The sequence below is a fragment of the Carcharhinus amblyrhynchos genome, unplaced genomic scaffold (genome assembly GCF_965287045.1).
Source record: "Carcharhinus amblyrhynchos unplaced genomic scaffold, sCarAmb.v2.hapA scaffold_744, whole genome shotgun sequence".
Classification (NCBI taxonomy): Eukaryota; Metazoa; Chordata; class Chondrichthyes; order Carcharhiniformes; family Carcharhinidae; genus Carcharhinus; species Carcharhinus amblyrhynchos.
In genome coordinates, this window is record NW_027650484.1 from 19580 (window position 1) to 31704 (window position 12125).

General features: G+C 47.5%; 1 protein-coding gene across 1 annotated transcript in view; it reads right to left on the bottom strand.

The window, feature by feature from the left end:
* Nucleotides 1-12125, bottom strand: part of LOC145340047 (maestro heat-like repeat-containing protein family member 1) — a 67437-nt gene that overhangs the window by 19113 nt on the left and 36199 nt on the right. The window contains exons 13-19 of the mRNA XM_080184465.1: nucleotides 11073-11195; nucleotides 9066-9176; nucleotides 6729-6873; nucleotides 3387-3424; nucleotides 2892-3033; nucleotides 828-880; nucleotides 548-661 (exon numbers count right to left, since the gene is read on the bottom strand). Coding sequence (XP_080040591.1) covers nucleotides 548-661; nucleotides 828-880; nucleotides 2892-3033; nucleotides 3387-3424; nucleotides 6729-6873; nucleotides 9066-9176; nucleotides 11073-11195 — 726 coding nt within the window. The remainder of the gene's footprint in view (nucleotides 1-547; nucleotides 662-827; nucleotides 881-2891; nucleotides 3034-3386; nucleotides 3425-6728; nucleotides 6874-9065; nucleotides 9177-11072; nucleotides 11196-12125) is intronic.

Genomic DNA, 12125 nt, shown 5'->3' on the forward strand with positions numbered 1-12125 from the left:
GACATGTTCTCTCTCTATCTGACCCTAAAATAACAGAGCTATTAGCTTTGGCAGGTGACAGCTGCTCTTTTTTTGGTCTCACTGCCCCCTTCTTTTATACCTGTGGTGACATATCAATATTTCCCATAATAGGGCTGATTCTGGGTTGTCAAAACCATCAGGTTTAAATTTAATAGGTCTTTGGTATCTAAGTGCCTGATTCAAATTGATGGGCTAAATTCAAAAGATTGTTGTCTTAATAAAACTGCTGCTTGGCTTTTCAATATAAATGTTTCAGTTTGGGCTCTCTGTGTACTTGCATTTTTAAATCTCTAAGCACAGAAAAAGTAGCACCTTTTAACGGGTCCATGCAAAGCCCCCCCACAGTATAACACCAAATTCTAACTTTCTACCTCCCAATCTCCAGTGACTCTATCCAACAATAATGCACAAGGAGGGACACTCCTGTATCAGAAACAGGCACCGAGATAAACCCCGTGCTCCCAAAGGATAGGGCTATCCAGGGACCACACACTTCTCTGAGCTCTGCCTGCTCCCACAGTCTCACCTTCTCCTGGGGGTGGCTGTTGTAGCTGCTGAGGTGTTTGGTCATCTCCTCACTCAGTTGGCTGCTCCATATTTCATCGCTGAGATTTACAGCCTCGAGACTCTTGGACAGGAACTGGGAGGAGAGAAAGCACTCACTATTAATGACCAGTAACAACACAAGGGTCACTGCAGGATCGAGGTGGGCAGACCTTGGGAGAAATATCCCTGGGGATCAAACACACTGTCACCTCGATGACCTGCTGCTGACACCCCAAGTCAGAATTCGCTCACTCACTCACCAACAGCAGCCTGTCCTCCCACTGTCTCTGGGGTAAGGAATCCTCGGAATTCTCTGCAAAGAACAAACACTGGTCAGCAAACGGCCAGAGAACATCATTCCAGGGAATGGTCAGTCTGGAGGAAATGGGAAAATGAGGAATGCCGGCATCTCCACATCATGACCTCCCCTGTAGCCAGTGAGGATACAAAGGTTTCTCTCAAGGTCCCAGCAATTTCCTCCCTTGCCTCTCTCAGTTTTCTGGGGTATATTCCATCAGGCCCTGGGGACTTGTCTACCTTAATGTTTCTCAAAAACCTCAATACCACCTCTTTTTTGATCTCAACTTGACTCAAACTATCTACACACCCTTTCCCAGACTCATTATCTACCAAGTCCTTCTCTTTGGTGAATACTGACACAAAGTACTCATTTAATACCTTGCTCATTTCCTCTGGCTCACACATAGATTCCCTTCCTTGTCCTTGAGTGGGCCAATCCTCTCCCTGGTTACCCTCTCGCTCTTTATACATGTATGAAAAGCCTTGGGATTTTTCTTAATCCTGCTGGCCAATGCTTTATCATGACTCTTTTTAGCCCTTCTTACTCCTTGCTTAAGTTTCTTTCTACTTTCCTTGTATTCCACACTTGCTTCGTGTGTTCCCAGCCTCCTAGCTTTGACAAATGCTTCATTTTTCTCTTTGACTAGGCTCATAATATCTCTCATTATCCAAGGTTCCTGAAACTTGCCATATTTATCCTTTATCCTTACAGGAATGTGCCGGTCCTGAATCCCTATCAACTTACACTTGAAAGCCTCCCACATGCCAGATGTTGATTTGTCCTCCAACACCTACCCCCAATCTACACTCTTCAGTTCCTCCTCATATTGTTGTAATTAGCCTTCCCCCAATTTAGCACCTTCACTTGAAGATACTTATCTTTCTCCATAAAGCACCTTAAAGTTTACTGAATTGTGGTCACTGTTCCCGAACTGCTCCCCTACTGAAACATCAACCAGTTGGCTGGGCTCATTCCCCAATACTAGGTCCAGTATGGCCCCTTCCCTAGTTGGGCTATCTACGTACTGTTTCAGAAAACCCTCCTTACAAACTCTGCCCCATCCATGCCCCTAGCACTAAGTGAGTCCTAGTCAATATAGGGGAAATTAAAATCTCTCGCAACAATCCTGATACTTTTACACCTTGCCAAAATCTACCTACATATCTGTTCCTCAATCTTCTGCCGTATAGTAAACCCCCAATATTGTGACTACACCTTTCTTATTGCAGAGCTCTATCCATATCACCTCTCTGTATGAGCCCTCTGAGGTGTCCTCCCAGAGTACAGCTGTGATATTCTCTCCTGTAACTGTAAATATCTGTACATCGGGTATTGATCCAATTAGAAACAGAAAAGTTACAGCACAGAATGAGGCCATTCAGCCCATCTTGTCCATGCCAGCCCGAGGACATCCACGTACCCTTTCTGATCCCACCTTCCTGCACCCAGCCCAGGTAGATCCCAGGCAGCAGCTTAGGGTGTCTGCCTCCACCACCAACTCTCTTTGGCTAGTGAATATTCCCAGCTTGCTGTGAACTCCGGGAGAATTTAGTCAGCTCCCCAAACTGATTCCTGGTGTCCTTCTTCCACCCTGAACCTATCAGGATTGTAAAAAGTCTGACAACACCAGGTTTTAGTCCAACCTATTTATTTGATAATATACTCACAAGCTTTCGAGGGACACCCTCTTCGTCAGGTGAATGGAGAGTTCTGGCCTCAGACAGAGCATATAAAGCACAGACAGTTTAGAGATTACTGATTAGTATGCGAATCTTTACACCTAACCTGCTGTTCAGCTGGTGTATGAGGTGGTTGATATGCTCTGTCTGAGGCCAGAACTCTCCATTCACCTGACGAAGAGGGTGTCCCTCGAAAGCTTGTGAGTATATTATCAAATAAATAGGTTGGACTAAAACCTGGTGTTGTCAGACTTTTTACTGTGTTTACGCCAGTCCAACGCCGGCATACCCACATCATGACTCCTATCAGGATTGGCAGTGCCTGGCAGGGGGGTGTCCTGTACCTTCCAAGTGTAGAATGAGAGGGGGAAGTTCCTCATTCCAGACAGTCCCCACACGAGGGTGGACGATGGGAGCAGTGACCTGCAGCAACCTCAGTGCCGGGATTCCACGACCCCTCCCCCGGTACGGGAAGGAAGAGACCACCTGGAAAAGACGGGAGGAGAGTGGCATTACAGCAACGTACATCACAGCACTGACACACACAGTGAGGGATTGGGGAGGGCGATCGAGCCAGCAAAATATCCAACAGTCATTCCGGGAGGGGCACAAGTCCCGAAGAGGTGGTGATGCAGAATCTGTATCCTCCCAAACAGAGATGCAGCCAGGGAGCTCAGAGTAAAATAGGACAGGAATGGGTAGCCGGGGGGGGAAGAGAGACCAACACAGGAAAGAGTCCAAATCCTCTCACCCAGAGTTTGTTTTCTCATGGTCTTCCAGAACATTTCTTGCTCTGCAGAAAGGTGGAGGACAGTGTCCAGAGATAGAGGCTGACTTACCATTAACCGCGTCAGTAGTGCCTGAGGACTGGGCAGATCTAAAACCAGAGGAAAAATAAACACAGGATCAAAGTTTTAACATAAGAACATAAGAAACAGGAGCAGGAGTAGGCCAACTAGCCCTTCGAGCCTGCCCCGCCATTCAATAAGATCATGGCTGATCTGTTGTGGCTCAGTTCCACTTTCCCGCCCTCTCCCCATAACCCTTAATCCTCTCTCTCATCAAAAACCCATCAACCCGCGTCTTAAAAATATTTAGCGAGGCAGCCTCCACCACTTCAACGGGCAGAGAATTCCAGAGATTCACCACCCTTTGAGTGAAGAAGTTCCTCCTCAACTCCGTTCTAAACCGCCCCCCCTTTATCTTGAGGCTGTGCCCCCTAGTCCTACTGTCCTTTGAGCGGGAAGAGTCTCTCCGCCTCTATCCTATCCATCCCATTCATCATCTTATACGTCTCAATGAGATCTCCCCTCATTCTTCTAAACTCTAACGAGTACAAGCCTAATTTATTCAGCCTCTCCTCATAGTTCAACCCCCTCAACTCCGGCATCAGCCTAGTGAACCTCCTCTGCACTCCCTCCAAGGCCAAAATATTCTTGCGTAAGTACGGCGCCCAAAACTGCACACAGTACTCCAGCTGCGGCCTCACCAGTGCCCTATACAGCTGCAGCAAGACCTCCCTACTTTTATATTCAATCCCCCTCGCTATGAAGGAACTACAATCCACACAAACTTCACCACAGTCACTCTGTATCAACTCTGCTCCACTCAATGTCAGAGAGACACCTGTCACTGAGACAACAAACCCCAGACTCTCTGTACGATTAATTCACTCTCAGATTTCATGTATCACAACACCAGGTTAAAGTCAAACAGGTTTATTTGGAATCACGAGCTTTCGGAGCATTGCTCCTTCCTCAGGTGAGTGGCATTCACCACCTGATGAGAGAGGTAGTGTTGGGCAAGTTAATGGGGCTAAAGGTAGACAAGTCTCCTAGTCCTGATGGAATGCATCCCAGGGTACTAAAAGAGATGGCGGGAGAAATAGCAAATGCACTAGTGATAATTTACCAAAATTCACTGGACTCTGGGGTAGATCCCGCTGATTGGAAAACAACAAATGTGACGCCACTGTTTAAAAAAGGAGGTAGACAAAAGGCAGGTAACTACAGAGCAGTTAGTTAAACTTCTGTAGTAGGGAAAATGCTTGAATCTATCAATAAGGAAGAAATAGTAAGACATCTGGATATAAATTGTTCCATTGATAAGACGCAGCATGAGTTCATGAGGGCAGGTCATGTTTGACTAATTTGGTGGAATTCTTTGAGAACATTACATGTGCAGTAGACAATGGGGAACCTGTGGATGTGGTGTATCTGGATTTCCAGAAGGCATTTGACAAAGTGCCACACCAAAGACTGTTACATAAGATAAAGGTGCACAGTGTTAAGGGTAACATATTGGCATGGATAGAGGATTGGTTAACCAACAGAAAGCAAAGAGTGGGGGCAAATGGGTTTTTCTGGTTGGCGATCAATGACTTGTGGTGTGCCTGAGGGATCAGCGTTGGGACCACAATTGTTTACCATTTACATAGATGATTTGGAGTTGGGAACCAAGCGTAGTGTGTCAAAATTCACAGATGACACTAAGATGGATGGAAGAGCAAAGTCTGCAAAGGGGTATAGATAGTGCAAGTGAGTGGGTGAGGGTCTGGTGGATGGAGTACAATATTGGTAAATGTGAGGTCATCCATTTTACTAGGAATAACAGCAAAATGGACTATTATTTAAATGGCAAAAAATTGCAGCATGCTGCTGTGCAGAGGGACCTGGGTGTCCTTGTGCAGGAATCTCAAGGAGTTGGTTTGCAGGTGCAGCAGGTAATGAAGGCGGCAAATGGAATTTTGTCCTTCATTGCTAGAGGGATGGAGTTTGAAAACAGTGAGGTTATGTTGCAGCTGTATAAGGTGCTGGTGAGGCTACACCTGGAGTACTGTGTATGGTTTTGGTCTCCTTACTTGAGAAAGGATATACTGGCACTGGAGGGGGTGCAGAGGAGATTCACTAGGTTGATTCCAGAGTCGAGAGGATTGGCTTATGAGGAGAGACTGAGCAGACTAGGGCTGTACTCATTGGAATTCAGAAGAATGAGGGGAGATCTTATAGAAACATATAAGATTATGAAGGGAGTGGATAAGATAGAAGCAGGGAAGCTGTTTCCACTGGTGGGTGAAACTAGAACTAGAGGGCATAGCCTCAAAATAAGATTTAGAACTGAGTTGAGGAGGAACTTCTTCACACAAAGGGTTGTGAATCTGTGGAATTCCCTGCCCTGTGAAGCAGTTGAGGCTCCCTCATTGAATGTTTTTAAGGCAAGGATAGATACATTTTTGAACAGTAAAGGAATTAAGGGTTATGGTGAGCGGGCGGGTAAGTGGAGCTGAGTCCACGAAAAGATCAGCCATGATCTTATTGAATGGCGGAGCAGGATCAAGGGGCCAGATGGCCTACTCCTGGTTCTTATGTTATCATTCAAAAGCTCATGATTCCAAATAAACCTGTTGGACTTTAAGCTGGTGTTGACAGACTTCTTACAGTGGCCACCCCAGTCCAACGCCAGCATCTTCACATCATCACATATTTATCAATGTGAGATACCCTGCAAACACAACTCCCTATCAAACACTTCCAGGACAAGTACAGCACGGGGTTAGATACAGAGTAAAGCTCCCTCTACACTGCCCCATCAAACACTCCCAGGACAGGTACAGCACGGGGTTAGATACAGAGTAAAGCTCCCTCTACACTGTCCCCCATCAAACACTCCCAGGACAGGTACAGCACGGGGTTAGATACAGAGTAAAGCTCCCTCTACACTGTCTCCATCAAACACTCCCAGGACAGGTACAGCACGGGGTTAGATACAGAGTAAAGCTGCCTCTAAAGTTTAAAGTTTATTTATTAGTGCCACAAGTAGGTTTACATTAACACTGCAATGAAGTTACTGTGAAAGTTCCTTAGTCGCCACACTCTGGCTCCTGTTTGGATACACGGAGGCAGAATTAGCACGGACAATGCATCTAACCAGCACGTCTTTCAGACTTTGGGAGGAAACCGGAGCACCCAGAGGAAACCCACAGCGACACGGGGAGAACATGTAGATTCCACACATAGGTGACTCAAGCTGGGAATTGAACCCAGGTGCCTGGCGCTGAAAGGTAGCAGTGCTAACCACTGTGCCACCCCACTACTCCCATCAAACATGTATAAATTAATTGATTTGTGACAGCCTGACATTTGATCCCGAACGAGCCCTGACACAATCCCAAACATACAAACCTTTCTCCTGCGAATTGAGAAGGAATCCATGGTTGTTAGTTTGTTCTTTCTTTGCTCCCAGGTAAGCCAGGCTGCGACACACAGGAGCAAGGGCATTGAGATACTGCACTGGGATCACAAATTGTAGCAGGAACGGCCACAGAACCTGCACAGAAAGGGAGAGAGGGGACAGTGCGGAGTGAGGAAAAACATCGCTGTTATCTCATTTGTAAATATATTCAGATACTTGGGTGAAAAGTACTCCTTAATTAACTGTCCAGTCCATCACGCAAACAGCCTCCCATCCATTAACTCTGTCTACACTGGCCGCTGCCTTGGCAAAGCAGCCAGAATAATTAACTAGACATTCTCTCTTCCACCTTCTTCCACTGGGGAAAAGATACAAAATTCAGAGGTCACGTACCAACCAACTTAAGAACAGCTTCTTCCCTGCTGCCATCAGACCTATGAATGGACCTCCCTCACATTAAGTTGATCTTTCTCTATACCCTAGCTATGACTGTAACACTACGTTCTGCACTCTCTCCTTTCCTTCTCTATGAATGGTATGCTTTGTCTGTACAGCACACAATACACATGACAATAATAAATAAAATCAAATCAAGGATTGTAATCTTACTTCTCTGGCCAATTAACATGGAGTCAACAGAATTGTCTCCAGGGGAGTGTGGTTTGTTCAGACAGCAATAACACAGCCTTGTTTCTCATCTGTCCCAGTCAGTGGAAACAGCAAAAAATACCACTCAACAGATTTGAACACCATTCAATAGCGCTGGCGGGGGGGAACCGCACCGTCACAGGGTCAGCGCTGGGGGGAGGCCCGCTGCACTGTCACAGGGTCAGCGCTGGGGGGGGGGGGGGGGGGGCCGCACCGTGGGGTATTGGAGATATTTGCCAGGAACTGGCAAATGGAATTTAATGTTGGCAAGTGTGAAGTTGTCCACTTTGGTAGGAATAATGGTAGGAAGGATTATTACTTACGTGGAGAAAAATTGCAGCATGCGACAGTGCAGAGGGACCTCGGGGTCCTTGTGCATGAGTCGCAAAAACCCAGCTTGCAGGTGCAGCAGGTGGTCAGCAAGGCGAATGGGATGCTGGCCTTCATAGCGAGGGGGATTGAATATAAAAGTAGGGAGGTCTTGCTGCGGCTGTACAGGGCACTGGTGAGGCCGCAACTGGAATACTGTGCGCAGTTTTGGTCACCGCACTTACGCAAGGATATTTTGGCCTTGGAGGGAGTGTAGAGGAGGTTTACTAGGCTGATACTGGAGTTGAGGGGGTTGAACTATGAGGAGAGGCTGAATAAACTAGGCTTGTACTCGTTAGAGTTTAGAAGAATGAGGGGACATCTCATTGAGACATATAAGATGATGAATGGGATGGATAGGATAGAGGTGGAGAGGTTCTTCCCGCTCAGAAAGGACAGTAGGACTAGAGGGCACAGCCTCAAGATAAAGGGGGGGTTGCGGTTTAGAACGGAGTTGAGGAGGAACTTCTTCACTCAAAGGGTGGTGAACCTCTGGAATTCTCTGCCCGTTGAGGTGGTGGAGGCTGCCTCGCTAAATATATTTAAGACGCGGGTTGATAGGTTTTTGATAGGCAAGGGGATTAAGGGTTACGGGGAGAGGGCAGGAATGTGGAACCGAGACACGACAGATCAGCCATGATCTTATTGAATGGCGGGGCAGGCTCGAGGGGCTAGATGGCCTACTCCTGCTCCTATTTCTTATGTTCTTATATTGCATTGAGACTATCTCATTGGATGTTACTGATCCCATAATTCAAGTCAATTCATCAAAATTGTGGGAAGTATATTAAATATAATCTCGGAGGAGAAAATTAAATTTGTGACGGGTGAAATATTTGGTGGATAAAAGCAAAATATCACGGACGCTGGAATCTGAAACAAAAACAGAAAATGCTGGAAAATCTCAGCAGTCTGGTAGCATCTGTGGGGAGAGAATAGAACCAATGCTTGGAGTCTGGATAACCCTTCAACAGAGCGGAGATATTTGATGGATATATTTCTCACTTGCCAGCCAGAAAATTGGGTTAAAAAGCTGAATCAATGAATACGCTCATAAGTAACACATCCGCTTTGTTTGTTTAGGAGAGTTTTCCCCTGCCTGAGAAAATCTTGAACTCCCTGTAAACATTAACAAACTCGCTGGTCACATGTCTAACTTCTCCTTGTGGAATCTTGCTCTGCACCGAGTGACTGTGACTTTACCCACATTACAGCAGTGACATCATTTAAAACGCCTCAGTGCACTCCGAGGGTGCGACAGGTGCTACGGAAATGCAATTTGAACACAACGTTGAAAGCTCGTTACTGACTTTCTCCATCTTCTTCACGGTGGTGGTGAGTAGGTTCAGGATATTGTCGCACATGTTTCGCAGATTCTCGTCCGTAACCTCGTCTGGGTCGTAGCTGCGAGGTTTGGGTGTCTGGAGAAGAGGCAAAGAGACGTCCAATCAATAAACACTCCCACAGAGGGGCAGGGCAGCTGAACCTGATCAAATTCAGACAGCGTCCAGCAGGGGTCAGCAACACGCTGTGAATTTACCCCCCTCACCACGCCCCTCCCCAGGTCAGCCAGTGACCGATCCCGTGTGCCCTATCACCTCTCCCAACACCGCACCCTCCCCCCTCACCACAGCAGCTTCCAACTCTCCCCCCTCCCCGACTCCAGACACACAGCAGCTCCCAACGTGACCATTCAACCCATCATATCCATGCTCTTCAATCTCACGGCCCCTGCTCATTCCCCATGACCCAGAAACATTACCAATATTTACCTAACGCCCTTTGAAGAGTTCAAATCGAGTCTGCTCCCTTCTACACCATTCCCCAGATCACAATTTTGAGAATGGGTCTAAACACATTGACGAAGGAAGAGCAGTGGACGTGGTGTACATGGACTTCAGCAAGGCGTTTGATAAGGTCCCCCATGCAAGACTTCTTGAGAAGGTGAGAGGGCATGGAATCCAAGGGCCTTTGGCCTTGTGGATCCAGAACTGGCTTGCCTGCAGAAGGCAGAGAGTGGTTGTGGATGGGTCTTTTTCTGCATGGAGGTCGGTCACCAGTGGAGTGCCCCAGGAATCTGTTCTGGGACCCTTGCTGTTTGTGATTTTTATAAATGACTTGGATGAGGAAGTGGAGGGATGGGTTAGTAAGTTCGCCGATGACACGAAGGTTGGAGGTGTTGTAGATAGTGTGGAGGGGTGTCAGAAGTTGCAGCGAGACATTGATAGGATGCAAGACTGGGCGGAGAAGTGGCAAATGGACTTCAACCTGGATAAGTGTGTGGTGATTCATTCTGTCAGGTCAAATAGGATGACAGAATATAGTATTAAGGATAAGACTCTTGGCAGTGTGGAAGATCAGAAGGATCTTGGGGTCCGAGTTCATAGGACGCTCAAATCGGCCTCGCAAGTAGAGGCTGTGGCTAAGAAGGTGTATGGTGTACTGACCTTCATCAATCGAGGGATTGAGTTTAGGAGTTGGGAGATAATGTTGCAGCTTTAAAAGACCCTGGTCAGACCCCACTTGGAGTACTGTGCGCAGCTCTGGTCGCCTCACTACAAGCAGGATGTGGAAGCCATAGAAAGGGTGCAGAGGAGATTTACAAGGATGTTGCCTGGATTGGGGAGCATGCCTTACGAGGATAAGTTGAGAGAGCTTGGCCTTTTCTCCTTGGAGAGACGAAGGATGAGGGGTGACCTGAGAGAGGTACATATGATGTTGAGAGGTATAAATCGGGTGTATTCTCAGAGGCTATTTCCCAGGGCTGAAATGTCTGCCACAAGAGGACACAGGTTTAAGGTGCTGGGGAGCAGGTACAGAGGAGATGTCAGGGGTAAGTTTTTCCCTCAGAGGGTGGTGAGTGAGTGGAAATGGCTGCCGTCAGTGGTGGTGGAGGCGAACTCGCTGGGGTCTTTTAAGAGACTTTTGGATAAGTACATGGAACTTAGTGAGATAGAGAGAGAGAGTTATAGGTAAGCCTAGTAGGTAGGAACATGTTCGGTGCAACTTGTGGGCCGAAGGGCCTGTTTGTGTTGTAGTTTTTCTATGTTTCTACAACAATTTGCCTTCTCCCAATCGCAACCCAGCGAGTCCATGGGGAAAGTGTGTGTGCGGATATTACAAAACCCCCCCCACCAAACCCTGTCGTGAATATCGTACAACATCACCATCAAAATTAGTTATCATTGCTGTTTGTGGGATCTTGCTGCGCACAAATTGGCTGTCACGAGGGTGACTATACTGAACTCACTGTGCTGGTGTTGGGGCAGTAAGGAAGGAGCGTTTTCCCTGCGGCAGGAATTTGAAGGGTCTCTTACCCCAGACTCACAGGGCAGTGCGCACTGCCGGATGATGAACTCTATCATGGCCTCGCCTCCCTCCAGCTCCAGATAATCATGGTGAGCCATGGCACTGATCACCTGAGCCACCGTCCGCTTCACCTGCCGAGAGAGAGAGAGAGAGAGAGAGAGAGAGAGAGAGGCCACCATTACTCTCATACTGAAACCTCCAGCAGAATTGGGCAATGATGGCGCCATGGTAATGTCACTCGATTAGGAGGCCTCACGCCTGGTCTAACACTCTGGGGGCACAGATTCAAATCCCACCAAGTCACCCGTTTCTCAAACAGGAGGTCTCGATGGGCCTAAGGCTTCCATTTGAGAGCCTGTAAGGTGCCCACTTTACCTCCGATCACCTCGCACTGGCAACGTACCTCCGAGCTCTGAGCAACAGCGAAGCCAGCTGCTTCCGGCTGCAGCAGTGGCATTTGCCACTAGCGGGATGCTGCTGTCAAGACAAGCTGACTGTCTCACAATGAATTTCAGCCCTACTGTCATGTTAGATATGTAGGCTAAACATTGGGGCTGGCACAGTGACAAGCACTGCTGCCTCACAGGGTCAGGGAGCCGGGTTCAATTCCCAGCTTCGGTCATTCCACATTTCTGTGCGGAGTTTGCGTGCTCTTCCCGTGTCTGCGTGGGTTTGCTTGCACACTCCAAAGATGCGCGGGTTAGTTGATTGGCCATGCTAAATTGACCCTAATACCAGGGGGATTAGCAGGGTAAACGTGGAGTTACAGGCATAGGGCCTGGGCGGGATTGCGCTCGGTGCAGATTCAATGGGCCGAATGGCCTCCTTCGGTACTGTCGGGATTCTATGGTTCCAAAGACTACAGGATCATATCAAGCAGCCTGCCTTTCCGCTGTTCACAATGGGCAAAACACAGGCAGTATCCATCAGTCCATACTTGCAAAACTCAAAACACTTGTTCAACATTGGCTAAACATCACAGTGTGGTCATTTGTACCCGTTACAAGCTTCATATATTCACACATGGAGCCCTTGGCAGACAGATGGAACAGTTATACACA